The sequence below is a fragment of the Ranitomeya imitator genome, chromosome 6 (assembly GCF_032444005.1).
Source record: "Ranitomeya imitator isolate aRanImi1 chromosome 6, aRanImi1.pri, whole genome shotgun sequence".
Lineage (NCBI taxonomy): Eukaryota > Metazoa > Chordata > Amphibia > Anura > Dendrobatidae > Ranitomeya > Ranitomeya imitator.
In genome coordinates, this window is record NC_091287.1 from 197163599 (window position 1) to 197186408 (window position 22810).

The following is a 22810-nucleotide window of genomic DNA, read 5'->3' on the forward strand; positions in this document are numbered from 1 at the left end:
CTCCTCTCATTTTGTACTCACACCTTTTCATTTTCACCTCACACCCCTCATTTTCACCTCACACCTCTCATTTTCTCCTCAGTATATACATGTTTGTCATCTCCCTTATATATAGTATACACCTGTATGTCATCTCCTGTATATAGTATATACCTGTATGTCATCTCCCCTGTAAATAGTATATACCTGCTGTGTGTCATCTCCTCCTGTATATAGTATATACCTGTATGTCATCTCTTCTGATAATACTATATACCTGTATGTCATCTCCTCCTGTATATAGTATATACCTGCTGTATGTCATCTCCTCCTCTATATACCTATGTGTCATCTCCTCTTTTATATAGTATATACCTGTATGTCATCTCCTCCTGTATATAGTATATACGTGTGTCATCTCCTCCTGTATATAGTATATACCTGTGTGTCATCTGCTCCTGTATATAGTATATACCTGTGTGTGTCATCTCCTCCTGTATATAGAATATACCTGTGTGTGTCATCTCCTCCTGTATATAGTATATACCTGTGTGTGTCATCTCCCCTGTATATAGTATATACCTGTGTGTCATCTGCTCCTGTATATAGTATATACAGCACAGACCAAACGTTTGGACACACCTTCTCATTTAAAGATTTTTCTGTATTTTCATGAATATGAAAATTGTACATTCACACTGAAGGCATCAAAACTATGAATTAACACATGTGGAATTATATACTTAACAAAAAAGTGTGAAACAACTGAAAATATGTCTTATATTCTAGGTTCTTCAAAGTAGCCACTTTTTGCTTTGATGACTGCTTTGCACACTCTTGGCATTCTCTTAATGAGCTTCAAGAGGTAGTCACCAGAAATGGTTTTCACTTCACAGGTGTGCCCTGTCAGGTTTAATAAGTGGGATTTCTAGCCTTATAAATGGGTTTGGGTCCATCAGTTGTGTTGAGCAGAAGTCTGGTGGATACACAGCTGATAGTCCTACTGAATAGACTGTTAGAATTTGTATTATGGCAAGAAAAAAGCAGCTAAGTAAAGAAAAATGAGTGGCCATTGTTACTTTAAGAAATGAAGGTCAATCAGTCTGAAAAACTGGGAAAATTTTGAAAGTGTCCCCAAGTGCAGCTGCAAAAAACATCAAGCGCTATAAAGAAACTGGCTCACATGAGGACCGCCCCAGGAAAGGAAGACCAAGAGTCACCTCTGCTTCTGAAGAGAAGTTTATCCGAGTCACCAGCCTCAGAAATTGCAGTTTAACAGCAGCTCAGATTAGAGACCAGGTCAATGCCACACTGAGTTCTAGCAGCAGACACATCTCTACAACAACTGTTAAGAGGAGACTTTGTGCAGCAGGCCTTCATGGTAAAATAGCTGCTAGGAAACCACTGCTAAGGGCAGGCAACAAACAGAAGAGAATTTTTTGGGCTAAAGAACACAAGGAATGGACATTAGACCAGTGGAAATCTGTGCTTTGGCCTGATGAGTCCAAATTTGAGATCTTTGATTCCAACCACCGTGTTTTTGTGCAACGCAAAAAAGGTGAATGGATGGACTCTACATGTCTGGTTCACACCATGAAGCATGGAGGAGGAGGTGTTATGGTGTGGGGGTGCTTTGCTGGTGACACTGTTGGGGATTTCTTCAAAATTGAAGGCATACTGAACCAGCATGGCTACCACAGCATCTTGCAGCGGCATGCTATTCCATCTGGCTTGCGTTTAGTTGGGCCATCATTTATTTTTCAACAGGACGTTGACCCCAAACACACCTCCAGGCTGTGTAAGGTCTATTTGACCAAGAAGGAGAGTGATGTGGTGCTACGCCAGATGACCTGGCCTCCACAGTCACCAGACCTGGACACAATTGAGATGGTTTGGGGTGAGCTGGACCGCAGAGTGAAGGCAAAAGGGCCAACAAGTGCTAAGCATCTCTGGGTACTCCTTCAAGATTGTTGGAAGACCATTTCTAGTGACTACCTCTTGAAGCTCATCAAGAGAATGCCAAGAGTGTGCAAAGCAGTCATCAAAGCAAAAGGTGGCTACTTTGAAGAACCTAGAATATAAGACATATTTTCAGTTGTTTCACACTTTTTTGTTAAGTATATAATTCCACATGTGTTAATTCATAGTTTTGATGCCTTCAGTGTCAATGTACAATTTTCATAGTCATGAAAATACAGAAAAATGTTTAAATTAGAATGTGTGTCCAAACTTTTGGTCTGTACTGTATGTGTGTGTCATCTATATATATGTGTAGAGAACCACTTTAAGGAGTAATAAAAAGTAGAAGTATGTATTCCTACACTTATGTTTATAGTCACAGACTATGGTGGTCCACCAGTTTCTTTCCCCTGCACCCTTTTCCTTCGCACAGCTGCATAGAGCTTAATTATGTCCATATAAACTACAATAAAGGACTTTTAGGGTATGTGCACACATTGCAGATTTGCCTGTGGTATTTTCTGAGCAGATTCTTCCCTCTCTTGCCAGAAAACTTAGGTGCGGATTTGCTGCGTTTTTTTTTAATGCAGATTTGTATGCGTTTTTGAAAGCTAAATAAGGATCTATTATTGAACAAAAAAAAAAAGAATTGTGATGTCATTTCTGGTCCAACCTCCTCTTTAACATTTGTCCAACACACACTCCATTACACACACAGATAGATACAATAGATAGATAGATGGGTAGATAGATAGATAGATAGATAGATAGATAGATAGATAGATAGATAGATAGATAGATAGATAGATAGATAGATAGAAAAAGAAAAAGAAAACAAAAAGCAGCACCAAAAGAAAACAAAGGGTGCAAAAAATCCTCCCAGGTATATACCAAACCTCATGCTATTATCCAGAAAAATGAAGGCATTGAGAAAGGTCCATATCGTGGACTGAAACGTCGCACATGGGCCAATAAACCACATTTAATTTTTTCTATTGGAGTGCTGCCTTCATTTTTCTGGATGATAGATAGATAGATAGATAGATAGATAGATAGATAGATAGATAGATAGATAGATAGATAGATAGATAGATGGATAGATAGACAGTGCCTTGCGAAAGTATTTGGCTCCCTGGAACTTTTCAACCTTTTCCCACATATCATGCTTCAAACATAAAGATACCAAATGTAAATTTTTGGTGAAGACTCAAGACAACAAGTGGGACACAATTGTAAAGTTGAACGAAATTTATTGGTTATTTTAAATTTTTTGGAAATACAAAAACAGAAAAGAGGGGCGTGCAATATTATTCGGCCCCTTTAACTTACCGTATATACTCGAGTATAAGCCGACCCGAGTATAAGCCGACCCCCCTAATTTTGCCACAAAAAACTGGGAAAACTTACTCGAGTATAAGCCTAGGGTGGAAAATGCAGCAGCTACCGGTGAATTTCAAAAATAAAAATAGATGCTCCATACCGTTCATTATGGCCCCATAGCTGTGCCATATAGTGCTCTGCACCGTTCATTATTGCACCATAGATGTACCATAGAAAGGTGTGCCATATAGTGCTCTGCACCGTTCATTATTGCCCATAGCTGTGCTATATAGTGCTCTGCACCGTTCATTCTTGCCCCATAGCTGTGCCATATAGTGCTCTGCACCGTTCATTCTTGCCCCATAGCTGTGCCATGTAGTGCTCTGCACCGTTCATTATTGCCCCATAGCTGTGCCATATAGTGCTCTACACCGTTCATTATTGCCCCATAGCTGTGCCATATAGTGCTCTGCACCGTTCATTATTGCCCCATAGCTGTGCCATATAGTGCTCTGCACCGTTCATTATTGCCCCATAGCTCTGCCATATAGTGCTCTGCACCGTTCATTATTGCCCCATAGCTGTGCCATATAGTGCTCTGCACCGTTCATTATTGCCCCATAGCTCTGCCATATAGTGCTCTGCACCGTTCATTATTGCCCCATAGATGCTCCTTATAAAGCTGTGCCATTGCTGCTGCTGCAATAATAAAAAAAAAATGCCATAATCACCTCTCTTGCTTGCAGCTCTTCAGCGTCTGGTCCCGGCGTCTTTCTGCACTGACTGATCAGGCAGAGGGCGCCGTGCACAATAGTACGTCATCGCGCCCTCTGACCTAAACAGTCAGTGCAAGAGGACGCGAAGACAGAGCGGCGCCCGGCGTGTGGAATGCGGACAGGTGAATATAAAATACTCACCTAGTCCCGGCTCTCCTGACGCTGCCCCTGCCTGTCACACTGTCTCTGGGTGCCGCAAGCTCTTCCTGTCAGCGGTCACTGGCACCGCTCAGAGGAATGAATATGCGGCTCCACCCCTATGGGAGTGGAGTCCATATTCATTTCTTTATTGATCGGTCCCACGTGACCGCTGAAGAGGGGAAGAGCTGCAGCACCCGGAGACAGTGTGACAGGCAGGGGGAGCATCAGGAGCGCCGGGACTAGGTGAGTATGCCTCAGCGCCCTCTCCCCCTCACCCGCCGACCCTGCCGCCCACCGTGACTCAAGTACAAGCCGAGAGGGGCACTTTCAGCCCAAAAATTTGGGCTGAAAATCTCGGCTTATACTCGAGTATATATGGTAATACTTGGTTGCCTCACAAGGCACTGTATATCTATAGATACTGTACATCTCTCTCTCTCTCTCTCTCTCTCTCTATATATATACACACAGTTGGGTCCATATATATTTGGACACAGACAACATTTTTCTAATTTTGGTTATAGACATTACCACAATGAATTTTAAACAAAACAATTCCGATGCAGTTTAAGTTCAGACTTTCAGCATTCATTTGAGGGTATCCACATTAAAATTGATGAAGGATTTAGGAGTTTCAGCACCTTAACATGTGCCACCCTGCTTTTGAAGGGACCAACAGTAATTAGACAGATTCAATAATTTTAAATAAAATGTTCATTTTTAGTACTTGGTTGAAAACAGTTTGTGGGCAATGACTGCCTGAAGTCTTGAACTCATGGACATCACCAGACACTGTGTTTCCTACTTTTTGATGCTCTGCCAGGCCTTCACTCTGTTGGTTTTCAGTTGCTGTTTGTTTGTGGGCCTTTCTGTCTGAAGTTTAATCTTTAACAAGTTAAATGCATGCTCAATTGGGTTGAGATCAGGTGACTGAGTTGGCCATTCAAGAATATTCCACTTATTTGCTTTAATAAACTCCTGGGTTGCTTTGGCTTTATGTTTTGGGTCATTGTCCATCTGTAGTATGAAACAACGACCAATCAGTTTTGCTGCATTTGGCTGGATCTGAGCACACAGTATGTCTCTGAATACCTCAGAATTAATTCGGCTGCTTCTGTCCTGTGTCACATCATCAATAAACACTAGTGACCCAGTGCCTCTGGCAGCCATGCATGCCCAAGCCATCATCACACTGCCAGATGATGTGGTTTGAGATTTCACCTGTGCATCGGCGGGAAATCGACAACTAACACATGGTCCTTTTTTGAATCTGCTGCGTTATTAGTGCGCACAAATTAGCACAGCATTTTTATCCCCATTACACTTGCGGATCTGCAGCGTTTCAGCGCTGAAAACAATGCTGCGGATCCGCAGGAAATCTGCAACGTGTGCACATTGCCTCAGCTACAAGGAATTGGTGAATGCTGCCTTTCGCTTTTCTACAAAATGCAACCTCTTTAAGGCTCTCCACAACTACTATGTCAAGGTGTGGGTTAATTAAATATGATGTTATATCTTATCTATATATGTAACATAATGATTGTTTTTTTAAATTATGACATGTGATATTACTTACCTTAATACTATTTTTAAATAAAAAGCTTGGCGTTGAAAAACCTCTTTTTTTATCCAAAGGTTCACTGAAGATAACTATTTGTTCAAACAAAAAGACCCGTCTTTCTTTGCAGTGCAGGCCTGCATCTTGATTACGGACAAGAAATAAATCTTGAAGGAGCAGCTTTCCTTGAGTTACAATTTTGCCCTGCTTGGATTGAAAGAAGAGTTAATTTTAAATTGACAAAAATCACTACTATTAATGTACAGAAGCATGGGATAATGTTTTTGATTTGGTATCAATGGAAAAAAGGCAAGGAAAATATTTTAAAAAACAATTAAGGCTACGTTCACATTAGCGTCTTGCGACGCAGCGTCGTCGACGCATAACGACGCATGCGTCCCTATCTTTAATATTGGGGACACATGAACATGCGTTGTCATGCGTTTTGGTGCAACGCACGACGCATGCATCGTTTGGCCGCACCTGGCGGGGCGCGGGCGACGCTACATGTTGCAGTTTTGTAGCGTCGTAAAAACACGTTGTCATGATATGTACTTTTGCCCTGTCCTGTATTTGAATAATATGCCATTTGATGTATGTAACTGTTCTCTGGTTTCTATTAGCTGTAATTTGTGTATTTTCTTGTGCTGGGAGTTCGCCTGTAACAATATGTCTCCTTCCCCCAATACTTGCAGCCCTAAGCTATAATGTAATTAAGCTTTGTCAACACCACTAGTGAAAGAATAGCCATTCTTCCTCACAGCAGGTGGCTAGTCAAATGTACATACTACATAGACTACATGGAGCCAACCAGTCTAGAATCTTCTGGTGGACCCAACCATTGAATAGAAGGTGTGACCCCTACCCCCCTTCATGGGCGGATACCAGGAGCTCAGACAATCCATTCTTATTTTGAGATCAGATGTGAGTTGATCCTTGAAGGAGAAGGAGTGGGGATTCTTAGCTGAGGCAAGACCCCATGTCCAGCTGTGACTGCGGAAGCGAACGGGGCGAGACTTGAGCTGAGGACATATCTCGTCATTCGTGGGATTGTTTTGGGATCCCTTGGACTAATTGTGGACTATTGCTTTGTTACCTGGCACAAGGATTATCGGGAGGTGCCCCCGAATATGTTCCCTTGGACTAATTGTGGACTATTGCTTTGTTACCTGGCACAAGGATTATCGGGAGGTGCCCCCGAATATGTTCCATTGGACTAATTGTGGACTCTGTAGATCTACCTGCATGTGTTGTTCCAGCATTCTTGATAATAAATCTGTTGAATCATCCCTCGGCCTGTTGTCCCTTCTTGCTCTGCCGTACACCCCGTCACACGCGTGCGTCGCACTTGCGTCGCCTGTGTGTCGTAATTGCGTTACAATCCCCATTGAAACCAATTGACAATGCACGGGACGCAAGTGCGTGCGTCGTGCATGCGTTGTGCGACGCATGCGTCGTTAAATAAAATTACCCAAAAATTGTCTAGACTGTGTCTAGACAGTGAAAAAACATCCCCCATATATAAACAAAAGTTTGCATTGTTTTTGTCACTTGTCCTGCAGCATACCAAGAGACCAGACCTCATCATCTGCTTTCAAGAGATGTAAGTATAGAATGATTCTGCGCATTTTCTACATGTTTTATTTTTAAATAGTTTTTTTGCAAGTTGTGTATGTTCTGCACTGTGGTTGTGTAAAGACATTGGTGTATTTTTATTCTGGTTGTGATGTATGGCGTATATGATGGCGTTTCATTGTCTCTGGCCTTGTTGATTATTGTAAAGTATGGTGGTCTTTCCAGGATTGACTTTTCTTTTCAATTTTTTTTGGGGGTGTGTGTTTTGTATTCTGGTTGTGGTGTATATTTCTGGCGTTATGGTGTTTCATTGTCTCCGGCCATGTTGGTTTTATTGTAAAGTATGGTGGTGTATCCAGGATTGACGTTTCTTTCCTTTTTTTTTTTTGGGTTGTTATTTTTTTTCTGAAATCTATTGTGCTGTTTTGTTTGTTCCGTGCATGCGGTTGTTCCACTGTGTTTTTTTTTTAATAGAAATGTTTTCTGTTGAATTTCAGGGCTTCCTATGTAGCCGTACTCTTTTTATATTTTTTATTTTTTCTATAGTAACGTATGGCGTTATGGTTTGCCTTTTCTTGTGCCTTTTGGAAATCAATGTTGTCAAAATTTGGTTAAAAAAAATCTGTGTCTTTTTGGATTAGTACATAGGGTCTGTTGTTTATTTGTTTTCTTATCTTTCCTGGGACTGGTATTATGCTTTTGCTATACTCTGGCATTGTGTCGTCTCTGCCATTGTTTTTTATTTCAATGTATGGCGGTGTTGTTTGCTCAGCGCTAGTTCAGTTGGCATTGTACTATGAGTGCACTGTTCGTTGTGGTCGTAATGTTAATGTATGGATTTCTTGATATTTTCCTATATGTTCCTCTGTATTGTACATAGTAAAATAATTATTTTTTTTTCATTTCAGAATTTCATCAAATTATTAAAATGGCCAGCGACTCGAGCCACACCACACCACTGGGGAGTCAGGTGAGTACATGATCTACTGTTGCTTACTATTTGGTGTCATTTGTAGACGTGTCACTCAATTTTTTAAAACTATTTTCCAGGCTTCTTCAAGTGAGGAGGAACAGATGCAGCAGGAGCAGCGTCCACGGGGCCAAGATGTGGTGGCAAGATGGCGAGTAAGTTTTTTTTCAAACAACCTATTAAATTTTTTTTTTTAATTCCTTTTTTTAATTTTTTTTTTGTGGGGGTGGTGGGGGAGGGAGACCAAATTTTATTTATATTGCAAACATTAATGTTTTCCAATTATTCTAGGTTTCACAACAGGACCAAGATGACATTGACATCGACATCATGGTCGCATCTATCCAGGAGCGAGGCCCGTTGTGGGACAGCCGTGACCCCCGGCACGCTGACCATGTGGTGTTGAGACGTATGTGGGCTGAGGTGGCCAAATCGCTGTGGGATGGCTTTGACAGCGCTTCACCCACGGACAAAGATAAATTTGGTAAGTATTGCGGAAATTCCGCTCTGATCCATCAGGCCAGGATACACAACCGTCTGTGATGTGTTCTACTTTTGTGGCATCGCACACGGTTGCGTATCAAATAAAAAAGTTTCTCTCAACCTTAATTTTTTTGTTTGACTTTTTCACAGTCAAAAAATTGAAGACCAGATGGCGCTCCATGAAGGACCGTTTCAATCGGGGCCTGAAAAAGGAGGGACAGACTCGTAGTGGTGCTGCTGCGGCAAGGACATCAACATACAAGTATAACAGAATTCTTCAGTTCCTGAGACCGGTCCTTGCCCGCCGACAGTAAGTATTTACCAATTCCCACACATCGGGTATTGAACAACATGCCTATTCACGTAGTATATTCCCCAGCCACATAGTTTTTGCCTAGCCATTTATTACATTGCCCAGTATACAGCACACAGACACATAGTAGATTGGCCAGCCACGTGCAATATTTCATTGTGGCGTAGTATATTGCCCATCCTGGATTATCACAGTTTCCAATAAAACGTTAAAATAATACACACGGGAGACTTTCTAGTCCGCGGCAGGTTCTGTTCCCAGGGTTGGTCTGATTGCAGGACCTGTGATGATGTCTCGGTCACATGACCGTGACGTCATGGCAGTTCCAACGATAAGCGTAAACCATGGCGGCCGTTAAAAACGCCAACCATGGCTGAGTATAGCATGGTAATTTAAAAATTTTTTTTTTTATCAATTTTTAATATTGATGCGGCATAGGCAGTGTCAATAGTAAAAATTTGGTTACATCCTTAACGGCGGCAACGGTTACCGCCGGTAAGTGTTTAACGCTGAGAGAGGGGAGTATGCGGGCGACAGGCATTCACTGCGGGGAGTAAGGAGCGGCCATTTTATTCACGACTGTGCCCGGCGCTGATTGTTTGCGTCAGCCATGACAGGCAGCTGGCCGTAACAATCAGCGAATTAATACCGTTAGGACTGACAGACGGAACTGACCCTTTACATAAAAGGCCAAATTATAATTTTATAGTGTGTGATGCAATGTTGGCGAATGTGAAATGTTTTATTTTGTATACTAATGTTTTCCTTTTGTTTTCACAGAACACACAGCAGCACCCTCGAGCCTGTTCGGCCCTCTGGAGCGGTCCTTCGTGAATCGCCATCTGACCCGTCACAGCCATCCCACAGCGAGAGTAGGCTTGCACCACCATCTGGAGAACCGGCAGCCGGTCCATCAGATGTTCCCCTGTCCGAGGCCACTGGCGCTCCTTCCTTCGGGTATTCCCGACAGCGTCAGCGGGCCTCGGACAGGCCGCTAATGCCCGAATTTTTGCATTTGAGCACGGTCTTCCAGAATTGTTTCAAGGCGCTGGGCGATAGATTGGACACAGCTCTGTCCAATATCAACCGGTGCCTTCAAACAATGGAATCCGAGCTCTCGAGGCCGGCAAAACATTTCTTTAGTGCCATTGCGAAGGGCATGTTGGAACATCTTATGCCGGAACTCCAGATTTCGGTGATGCAGGCCTGCAACAATGCGTACGTGACTGCTCTGCAGCAGGCTCGGGTCATGCAGTCAGCGACTACAATGCCCGCAGTACCATCGCTGGCTAGCATGACTCCGACTCCTGCTGCAAAGCACCCACACAGAGCTCCGCATGCCGAGGGCCACCGCCACCGACACCATAGAACCGAGCCCCAAAGTCCTGCTCCTGCCAGGCCTTCAAGGCCACAAAGACGCCAGGCAGAACAACACCCAGAGGGAGAGAGAAGAAAACGGGCGAAAACTGTAACATCTACGGCGGCTCTGGCTGCTCCAATAGCAACACCAAGCTCTCGGCCGGGGTCTAGCCGGAGCAGTAGTAGCCAGAGCCAGTCCACAGTGCCAAGGACACTGGTCGTGCCTCCTCCCTCACCTCCTGTGTTGGCAATCTCGCCACCATCGACCACAGGGTGGTCAGACGTCGGCATACCCTCGAGTGTTTTGCTGTATGGTGGTTCCTGCTCCTCCTCCTCCTCCACCCACTCCCAAACTGGTGGATATCAATCCCCCGTAATCGCGGAAGTTCCAACCCCTTAAGAAACTTTACCCATTTTTCTTTTTGTTTCATCCCTAAATAAAATTGTTATTTTGATAACAACATCGTAGTTTCTTGGTCTAAAATAAAGTTTGCACCAACTCACACCGTGCGCCGTATACATAAATCTTGTGTTTTTAACACCTCATATCTGCAATGTCTGACACAATGTTATCCAGTTTGTTGTAAATTTTTTTGGGCTGTCTCTCATTGTACTATGAGATGTTACAAACACAAAGAGGATTAAAAAATATATCAATTTTCCAAACCTACTGTAAAGGTACCGTCACACATAACGATTTCGTTAACGATATCGTTGCTTTTTTGTGACGTAGCAACGATATCGTTAACAAATCGTTATGTGTGACAGCGACCAACGATCAGGCCCCTGCTGGGAGACCATAGGTCGCTGCGAATGATCAGCACCTTTTTTTGGTCGCAGATCACCCACTGTCATCGCTGGATCGGCGTGTGTGACACTGATCCAGCGATGTCTTCACTGGTAACCTGGGTAAACATCGGGTTACTAAAGCGCAGGGCCGCTTTAGTAACCCGATGTTTACCCTGGTTACACGGGGACTTCGTCATTGTTGGTCGCTGGAGAGAGCTGTCTGTGTGACAGCTCTCCAGCTACCACACAACGACTTAACAACGATCACGGTCAGGTCGTATCGCTGGTCGTGATCGTTGGTTAATCGTTTAGTGTAACGGTACCTTAAGGTTATTGGTCAGGTGAGGTGGTAGCAATGTTCACGTGGCCAAGTGTCGCCACTATTTGACTCTGGACGTATTCCAGCATCCTGAGTTCATAGTGTTAACTCACTAGAGTTGAGCGAACATGATCGTTTCCCTCCTTGTCAAGGAAAACACTTGCAGACTAGTAGCATATGGGCCCCGGCTTCATGGAGTGCGGATTATGATCTGCAGCCACATGTTCTGAGGCTGTGTGACAGGCAGAACACATGCACATCCAAGGCCTATTTGTTGGCATCGCCATGCTTGTGTAGTGCCTGTCACACAGCCGTGGCACATGCAGCGGCAGAAAACCTGCTTCAGCCATCACGCTCCATGATGCCAGGTTCCATATGCAAATATTCTGCAAGATTAATTGCTTGAACAACCAAAGAAAATGCAGTCACTGAATCCAATAAAAGTATCTTTATTACAAAAACAGTCTAAAATTAACATACAATAAACCAGACAAATAATGAAAGATAAGACCAGCAGATGACAAATTACATGCCATAGGCATCATAAAAGAGCAGTCACCTAAGGTACGGTGACCCTAGTAATGGTCAGGACCACCCAGCTGGCATAACAACGCATACATAGCCTCATATCAACTACCTACTGCTCATACAATTATCAGCAGAACTACCACAGACATGGCTAAATAGTATCATGCAAACTGCACCAAAGATGTAAAGTGAGGCATGTGGACACAGTGGCCCACTGTGCGTGTTACCTGCTGTAATGGATCCGGACCAGCACAGGGGACACCGGGACACCCCGGCGCGCGTTTCGGTAGCTGTACCTTCCTCAGGGGCCCCATTACCGGATCCATTACAGCAGGTAACACGCACAGTGGGCCACTGTGTCCACATGCCTCACTTTACATCTTTGGTGCAGTTTGCATGATACTATTTAGCCATGTCTGTGGTAGTTCTGCTGATAATTGTATGAGCAGTAGGTAGTTGATATGAGGCTATGTATGCGTTGTTATGCCAGCTGGGTGGTCCTGACCATTACTAGGGTCACCGTACCTTGGGTGACTGCTCTTTTATGATGCCTATGGCATGTAATTTGTCATCTGCTGGTCTTATCTTTCATTATTTGTCTGGTTTATTGTATGTTAATTTTAGACTGTTTTTGTAATAAAGATACTTTTATTGGATTCAGTGACTGCATTTTATTTGGTTGTTCTAGTTGAGTACTGGCAGTTATCCATATTGTCCATGGATGGTGGGTGTATGCCGAGGGTTATATACTATCATCTGTACGATAGCACTTTTCCGCACCACCAATGATGCTTATTAGAATACTTTTGAAGATTAATTGCTTGACAAGGTGGGAGCCGATCATGTTCGCGTGTAAAACTATGGAACACACGGCTATGTGAACAATTTGGTTGTTTTGTCAGAGTCAATGTGGTAACTGGTGCTCACATACCTACATTTTAGTGTACACAAATTTGGTTATAGAACATTGGATTTGTTTAAAAAATTTTTTATTGGCAACAACATTGTAACATAGGGGAGCATTTTTTTGGAAAACGGAAAGGCACAATAAATTTAGTTACAGTTTCAGCAGAATGAAATACTGTTTCTACATTAAACCATTTGATCTTGCCATGACACACGGCCAACATCTGAAACAAAATATGAAGCAAATCGATCCCTCATCTGAGCAATTTGCAAAGTTGTCCTCAGAGGATGATCTTGGAAATCGGGCAATGGGTTTGGTATGGGTTCATCTAGTTCCACGTTGACTCTCTCTTTAGCAATAATATAATTGTGGAGAACCACACAAGCCTTCACCACCTGATCAACTGTCTCAATTTTCAGATTAATGGCGGATCCTAAAATCCGCCATTTGGAGACAAGGATTCCAAAGGCGCACTCCACAGTTCTTCTGGCCCTGGACAGTCGATAATTAAAAATTCTTTTTGTGTGGTCCAAGCCCCGACTGGAGTACGGTTTCAGTAGGTTGGCACACATTTGAAAAGCCTCGTCACCAACCACAACAAATTGCATGGCCGGGCCTTCGGTGTTGGGAAGAGGTCGTGGCTGGGGGTAATTAAAATTGTTCTCATATAATCTTTGGCCCATATCAGACTCCTTAAATGTCCGTGAATCATTTGCACGGCCAAACGCTCCAATGTCCACGGCGAGAAACCTGCAGTCCGCACCAGCAATTGCCATGAGCACGGTGGAAAAGTATTTTTTGTAATTGAAAAAAAGAGATCCACTTCTTGCAGGCTTTGTAATCCTAATGTGCTTCCCATCCACTGCTCCAATACAGTTAGGGAAAGAACACAGTTGGTCAAATTTTTGGGCGTTGGCCTCCCATAACGCTGTAGTTGTGATTGGTAAAAATTCCTCACGGAGATTGTCCCACAATGCGCGGCATGTGTCGGTAATAATACCCGAAAGTGTGGAGACTCCAATCCGAAACTGGAATTGCAGGGATCTCAAGGTCTCTCCGGTTGCCAGGAAACTGACAAGAAGAAAAATAAATACATTTAATTAATTAAAGTACATTGTTATAAAATAAAATTACATTTTCCATCCCTCCTCCACCGCCCCCCCAAAAAAAAGGTTATTTAAAAAAAGGGCAGAACTACATAAAGTCCTTCAAATAGCTACATTACGTACCGTAGAGTCACCAGCAGACGTTCCTCGGTGGAAATTGATCTCCGGAGCTGCGTGTCCTTCCTGGTAATGTCTCCTTCCACCAGACGCAGCAGATAGCGGAAGCTGTTTTGAGACATCCTGGTATACTCAAAATATTTTTCCAGGTTGTCATTTAGCTCGCCAAACAAACAATGGTAGGCTCCACGACTCTCTCGGACTTCCACTATAGGGTGTAGCCAAAAGCGCCGATGACTCCTTCTCCGTTGTTTATCTCTTTTCCTTTGTTCATGACAGGCGATAGCGTAAGCAATAGCAATGGCAAAATCCAGCTCCATATTGAGGTAGATACTCTCCATGGGACGCTCCATCTTGATGCTGAAAACACGCAAAATGGGAGGAATTTATCTATGCCGGGGTATATATACTAAAATTTCATTATACTCACCCTCTTCTATCCATTGGTGGTCTTTATCTAGTGTCTAGACACTAGATAAAGGCTTTTTGTCATGCTATTGGGTGGAAAATGACATCATTGTTTGACAACGCATGCATCGAAAACGTTGCGTTTTATTGTGCGTTCCTAATGCGTCGTATGCTGCGTCGGTGACGCTGCGTCGCAAGACGCAAATGTGAACGTACCCTAAGGAAATAACCCTTTCTCGTACGTCTTATTAAGGGACCATGAGATAATCTGCTGCCACCTGGAGGCTGACACTAATAATGCAATTAATACCCTGCCTGCTGGAGCCAGACTTCCTCAGTTTAGTATAGTGTTAGTTAAAGGCAAGGTCTGTCTCAGACCTGTCTTAGGTTAGGTGCTAACCACTTTTTGTTTTTCAGATTGATGTCTCAGGGTAACATAGTGTAATTGTGCACTCTTTAACCCACGTAGTGTCGGAGAGTACAGGCTGTAATTATTTAGTCCGTATCCTCTCGCGTTGATGTGGCCAGACCATTGTACCTTGACACAGTCGGTGCACGTACTGGGGCGGAGGTCTGTAAGCCAACTAGCTCTTGCCGCTGTCCCACAAAGCTGTAAGCATGGAAAATAAGATAAGGGGATTTGAAGCTCCAGGACAAGTGAGCATATCCCTGTCATAAGCCCGTTTCCCCCATCCCCTTTCTCTCTCCCTCTTCTATGGCCTAGGGTGGTAGTTACCAGGAGCTTGTCAGGAGGTAGGTGCTGCTGGGGTGCTACTCGTACACCTGTTCCCTCAGCTTTAGTAGGTCAGGGTTATATTTGTCTTGGGCTATGACAGCTGAGGAGAACTCTGATCACCGCTGTAAGTGGGTCAGATCCTCCAGGCACCCCACACCAATATGGCCAATCACGAAAGCGGTCCAGACGCCCATGGGATACTTCCTCATCCCGGTCACCTTCACAGGGGAGGCACGCAGATTCTTTTTCCCCTTCCCAGGGGATGCGCTCCAGTTCCAGTTCAGAATCCATCCTAGATCCATATCAGTTGGGAAAACTAAGAGAAATGGTGGATAGTTTGTTGTCAGCATTGGACGCCTCTCTGGGAGTGACAGCTGCACCGACCCCTCCCGTTACTGAAACAGGTTTCTTTAAGAGAGGTAAGCGCATGGCTAGATAATTTTCTAACCATGCAACAGAGATGTGGCAGAAAGCATGTGAACACCCAGACTGACACTTTGAGAAGCGTCTTTCCCAGCAGAGATTGTGGCCGTTTGGTCTACTCCACGGATTGAAAATACTCCTGGTTCTTATCCAAAGTTACCACTCTGCCACTTGCTGAGATTATAGGAGCTTAATGATCCTTCAGACAGGCGTATAGAGTCTGTGGCGAGGTTCACTTTTGAGGAAGGAAGTTTTGCCCTTTGTCAAGCCTTTTCTGCTACTTGGGTTTCCAAGGCGGTTAAGACATGGGCTAGGCATTTGCGACAAAGTTTGTTGGTAGGATCCAAGAATCTGGGACTAGCCAAGATTGCTAATCAAATTGCACAAACAGGGAAGTATCTCTGTTAAGCATCCTTGGATGTGACCTAGTGCAAGAAATTGTGTCACAATTTCCCACATGCAGTTCCTCTAATCTCTGCAGTTCATCTACCAGGGGTAGACAACGGGGAGGCAGACTTTTTAAGTCGCCAGCACCTACCTGCAGGAGAGTGGGCTCTTCACACAGAGGTGTTCAGGCAGATCTGTCGGCGATGGAGTATGCCAGATTTAGCTGTATTGGCATCCAGACTAAATCACAAAGTGCCCAAAATTGTGACAAGGTCACCAGGACCCACAGGGAATTGCAGTCGATGCCCTAGTTTTCTCTCTGTCCCAGTCCACTCTGCTTTATCTCTTTCCACCTCTATCCAAACTTCTCAAAAATATCAGGGTAGAAGGTGTTCTAGTCATTTTCATTGCTGGAGATTGGCCTCAGAGGGCTTGATATTCGGATATTCGGATGTGATCAATGTCCTGGTGGATGTCCCATGGGCTCTTCTGGAGTGCCTGGAACTTCTGTCACTGGATCCATTTTTGCATCCTAATTTATTTCTTAATTTGACAGCGTGGCTTTTGAAGCTGCAATTTTGAGCACAATAGGTCTGTCTGAATCAGTCATCCAGACTATGATTAGAGTTTGGAAGCCATCCTCATTGTGAGTCTATCATGGCACTTGGGCTAACTAACTTCTGAATATCCTTTTTAAAATTTTAAGCCCATACTAGCCCCTTAAAGAGAAAAGAGGACGCAGAATAAGTAAAGGATGCTTGTTAATCAGAAATGAGTGTAGTGTTAAAGCTGGGTTGTGGTAAAGTAGTGAGAAAAAGTGGACATAGAGAATACTGGAGTAAACTAAGGAAGGAAACTGTGTGGAAAATGCTTTGAGTTGTAAAGGAAATTTTCATAAGACTTTGTACCCCTCTCCAATTCAGTAAAAAGTTTATTTTTGAATTGTGGTCTCCTAATTGATCTGTGAAACATCTGGTCCAGGTGATCCAGCAACATCAGTTAAATGCAGCCTGCATATTGCCTTCACAGCACAAGTTCACACACCCAGCCAGGACCCCCACTTTCAAATATGTTGGGTCACAAGAGACAAGTGCCTCGCCCATGGCTACCACTCCGTACCAAGTTACACGTGGAGTAGTCGGCAGGATCTAGTTTTGCAGCTGGAAAAGAAATATAGTGTGGGAAAGACTTGAGTTATGTAGAAGATGGTGACAGTTAAGTGGTTTAAGATGGTGAGGGAGTGGCCATTGATGTAAAGTGAATTGGAAAGAAAAGGCCCAGTAGGGTGTGACCCAGGAAAATGGGTAGAAACAATCAAGAAATGGAATGGTGAACCCGAGAAAACCCCACCCAGTGAAAGGTGGATCTGTGATGGGCCTCCAGCAACGAGAGGGACGGTGCCATTTTGTGGGAGAACAACGAAGAAGGTGAGAGAGAGAGCATGACTGACCAAAGATCCTGGAGGGAGCTGAACCCGGGGAGTACCGGGATGTAGTGAGCGGCTGAGGCTTATGGCTGTTAAGGAGTAAGAGACAAGGCCGGGCAGCTTTGTGGAGAAAGTAGCCCGGTCCTTCAACATTTTGTCAGAAGCTAAAGTGGTTTGGCCTCTGGCTCAATGACGGACAGAATGACTTAGAGCCTTGTTGCCTCAATGCCAGTTGGATTCTCCACCAACGCTGCAAAAGGTCTTATCCCTGACCAGGACCCCACATCTCTCCAAGGTCTCCATCGCCAAGACTGTCCCTGCGCCTCGAGGGAAGCCTCTTGTCACTGAGGCAGAATGGATGGTGGGAGCCATCAGACAAAAAGGAGAGGAAAGGGTGGGTACTGGCCCATCTAGACCAGCCTGGGGGAAAATAATTTGCATAGCTGATGACTCGGGGGGACCATAGTGCACTTTGAACACGGACAGAGCTTTGGCTTCACAATGGAGGAGGAGACCTGACACAAAATCTATGTCAACGCCAGCTCCCTGTGGCAGAGGCCTAGTCTGCAGGAGGTTGAATGCGTTCAGTTCTTAAAGGAAGATGGGACAAGGGACTGGTTCATGATCGCGGTCTCCAGGATCCAGTTGGCAGCAGAGAAAGTACCTCCAGCCATCCAGCCTCAGTGAGAGACAATAGTGACTCAGACTGCCACACCTCCAGGGGGTAAAGTGAGGAAAAACAGTGGGGAGACTGCATAAAGTCTCTTCAGGCCCTCGACAGAAGACAAGAGCATGGGACTGCTGGAGGTAGTGGCCAATCCGGCCATGGTGTATGTGGCCTAGAGAGTCCACTTGGCAGTCTACGTCCAGAGAGTAGAGGACAAGGAGACCTGAGTTGGGCACCACTAGTTGGGAACTTGTGCCAAGCAAAAAGGAGTCGGAAGTTTGCCAGGCCATGGTAAGCTGGTTGAACCTGTGTTCTAAAGGCCCAAAGCTGCAATGGGTAGACGACTCAACTGTATCCAGGACTCCTTGTGCGTATAGCCACAAATGACTACAGTTGTTTTTATTAGTTTTTTTATTTACTTCATTTGCTGCACCTGTTGCACACTCTCCTGCTGGATTAAAGAGACACTGCAGCTGCTGGAGGGTCCTGCAAGTTCAGTCAAGGACTAAATCTTGTCCAGTGAGGATGATGGCTCTAAGGACTGTGTGCCTATAATGTGGACTGGACAATAACTACAAAGATTGTTCCTCCACCTGATGGATGTTGCTTTAAAGGACTGTGTGCCCGTCTTGCTGACTGATTGGGGACCAATTGACTGTGCCCTCTGTGAAGAGGGCTAAACTTGGACTGTGTTGTTGGCCTAAAGGTCATTGTTCGGTAACATTAAACTAAGTCAATGGACTGGTGCTGGGTTGCGAAACCGGTAACATGATCTCAGATGGTCATAACTTTTAGGGTCCTAACAGAGAGGGCATGTTCACAGAGAATGGAAAGAGACATTGGTTAACTTAAGAAATGTGTAGGAGAGCGGCTCGGAAACTTCTGTGCTAATTGGGCTTCGGAACTGTGGGCAATAACTGTGGGGAATAACTGATAATTCTAAGTAACATACAGGAGTACAAACCGGTGTCATAATAATTTGGTGTATTACAGGTCCGGATGGCTGAGGACAACCATTGTTAAAGGAGGGGGAAATGTATGTTTTAATTTTCTGTGTTGTAATATGTTATGTTATGCAATGTGGACTGTACTGTATAATGTGAATTGTGATGTGTGCTAAAGGTGTTAGTAATATTGATAGTGTATTTAGTTTGACAATAGGAACATAGGAACAGTTAGAGTTAATGTTTGAGACTAGCCCACAGTAGAAGGGGAAGGGAAAGTGATATGTCACTGTCAGAGAGTCAGATAGGGCATGGGGTGAATAGTGAGTGGCCAAAAGGTCCAATGTGAGCAGTGCCACATTCTAGAGTGACCCTAAGTGAGAGGAGACTGAAGAGAAGGGATATCAAAATCCAAAGCATAAGTAACTAAGAGACAGTGTGATCTTCCGGAAACTAGTCCAAGGAGAGGACGCCTAGCCAGGAGACACAGAGCTTATAGCTTTGGATGTGCCCCAGGAGAGAGCTCTAGAGCATCAGCATTACCTGTCATACTGGCGTCTTAAAGGAAAAAGAGGATGCAGAACACTTGTTCATCAGCTGGGCTGTGGTGAAGTCGTGAAGCCTTAGAGAAGGCTGGAATAAACTAAAAAAGGAAACTGTGGGGAAAATGCTTCAATTGTAAAGGAAACGATCATAAGACTTGGTACCAGCTATGCCTTTTATATATTCCCTACAAAATCCCTGTTCAACAAAAGGTTTATTATTGAATGATAGTCTCTTTCATTGATTGATGTGCAACAGTTGGTCGAGGCAAACCAGCGGCCTGCGCTCTCAAAGCAAAAGTCCACACCCCCAGCCAAGACCCACACTTTCATGTAATGTGCCAAGGTGCAACAAAGTTAGATACTCATCTGAATGAGCCCTTAGTCTTAGTGGGAATTGTTTCATAACACATTGTACATTTTGGTTGTGGTGAATTTAGATTGATAATAATATAATAAGCCTACAACCTGCAGTAACCACCGATCGACCAAACCACTGCACGACCAGCTCTATCCTCACCTACTGTATCCTCACCCATCCCTTGTAGATTGTGAGCCCTCGCAGGCAGGGTCCTCTCTGCTCCTGTACCAGTTGTAACTTGTATTGTTCAAGATTATTGTACCTGATTTTATTGTGTATACCCCTCCTCACATGTAAAGTGCCATGGAATAAATGGCTCTATAATAATAAATAATAATAATGATAATAATAATAATATGTGAATTTATTTGTGAAAATATTAGAAATTTAGTGACAACAAAGACAAAATTTGCAATTTTCAAACTACAAATTTTTACGCCCTTAAACATATAGCACAAAATATTAAACCCCTTCGAGCACCCTTACATAATGGTTTGTCACAGACAGGATGTGCATATATGGAGCAGGCTCAGGAGCTGAACTCCCATAGAGAGCAAATACCAGTTGTAATACACATCTAGCATCTGCTTGTAACAGCAGTGATAGAATGTAGCCATAATTGTGCATTTTTAACTGTTAAATATTTAAAGGAAAGAAAAAGAAATATGCCAATACAAAGGGGTCACCCATACATAGTCAAAATTTATTTCTAGATTTCAGGACAAGAAAAACACATGGTATAATAACAATTAAAATAGCCAATGGACTGTACAAGCAAAACATGACACACTTGTAATAGAGTAATTGTCAAACCTATTAAATAATGGTAGACCGTGTATGTAGTAACAAATGTAGAATACACATATCAAATAGTGGCTGACTTGGACATGGATAAAAAGATTATGGGCAAATAATAATGGGTAAAACACGTGTGCGAATGAAGATTAACTTCAATACCCTAAACAACAGTAGAATAAACTCCATTGACTAAAAAAGTGAAAAGGTCACAAATGTAAAGCCCATACAGCAAACCAGCACCTGCAATACCAGCTGTATGTTTGATGCCTAAGCCCTTATGTTCTTCTAATTTCTAATGAAAGGTGATCAATGTGATTTTTTTTACTGGAAAACAACTTGAAATGGATTAGAAAAATAATATTTTTCTTTTCTCCTGATGCATAATTTTTTTCAATTTATTTTAATGTCAATTATTTGAGCATACACCAACAGAAAACCTTTTTAGTAATAATAAAAGAATAATTTATACTGGTATAATAAATATTAAAGTAACATTACATCAAACCCTTGTAGCTGTCCAACATTCATCATGTCGTTACACCGTTTCAGGACAACACACATAACTTCAACAGCTTTCTGAAAGCAAGAAAAAGAAATATATTTCATTTATGTTTCCGCTGATATGCGAGTAGCAACACTTGTAATAATCCCTCAAATCAAAGTGTTTACCCTCTTAAAGGGAACCTACATACTGTGTCAGGATGGCACCGTTATACTGATTAAAATTATCATTCTACATAATGAATATTGTATGAACATACTGGAAAAAAACCCTTCTGCAGACAGGGGGCAGCCATGGCACCTGCACTGCAGCATAATCGCATGTGCACTGTGTTTATAGTTAATGTGGTTGAGGTTATCCTGATATTACAAAAAAAAATCAATTCTAAAATGGCGCCCGCCAAGTCTGCGCAGTAGCCGCTATCGGTGTATATAAAGGTGATCAGAGAGCAGCTATTTTGCAGTGTCGCCATTTTGCTAGAGAAGAAAGAAAATGTCTTCCTCCAAGATGGCGCCGCAGGGGTCTGCACAATAGCAGCTATTGGACCACTTCTATATACACCGACAGCTACTACTGCGCAGACTCAGTGGGCGCCGTTTTAAAATAGATTTATTTTAATATCAGGATAACATCAACAACATTATTTATAAAAACAGTGCATAAGCGATTATGCTGCGGCGCAGGTGCCACGGCTGCCCCCTGCCTGCAGAAGGTTTTTTTTGTCAGAATGTACATATAATATTCATTATGTAAACTAGGGGACAGGTCACTGAGGGATCAATGACCTATCAGCAGGCTGTATTATGAATACCTAAACAGAGCCACACATGCGCATTCCCCCCCAGAGGCCGCCTGCAGCACGAGCATATCATTAACTCAAAAGTGAAAATAAAGATTAAACAGCAGCCACAAGACGGATTTCATCAACCAAGGTGTCATTTTAATCAGAATAATGGCGCCGACCTGACACTGTGTGTAGGTTACTGCGTACAATCTTACTGACAGGTTCCCTTTAATATACTGCAATCGTCGTATTATATAGTTCTGTGCACTTAGAATAGCTCATTTTGCCTTTCTACCCATCTAATTCTTACGTTTTCCCTTCTCTATGTAGAACAAGAAGTTGCTTTTCCTTGAATGCGTCATCCCCCTCTTTAACTCCTGACCGAGCTGCTCCACTCCTCCCCCAGGACAGGGACTTTTGCAATGATGTACAATGATGTAGGGAAAATTGATATCTTGTTTCTACATACAGTAAAGCTTAGAAAGATTCAGCTATTCAGTTTTTAATCACATGATGTCATAGACAAAATCGAATAGATAACAATTAGCTGGGTAGAAAGATAAAATTAGCAATTGTAAGTAAACAGCGCTATATAATATTACTGCAATATATTAAGAGGATACAATTTTTTAT

The 22810-nt window shown here is 43.2% G+C and overlaps 1 protein-coding gene across 1 annotated transcript in view; it reads right to left on the reverse strand.

Annotated features, from left to right (window-relative positions):
• Positions 1-22810, reverse strand: part of TRIO (trio Rho guanine nucleotide exchange factor) — a 2940676-nt gene that overhangs the window by 103605 nt on the left and 2814261 nt on the right. The window contains 2 exon segments of the mRNA XM_069730426.1: positions 5752-5937; positions 21390-21467. Coding sequence (XP_069586527.1) covers positions 5752-5937; positions 21390-21467 — 264 coding nt within the window.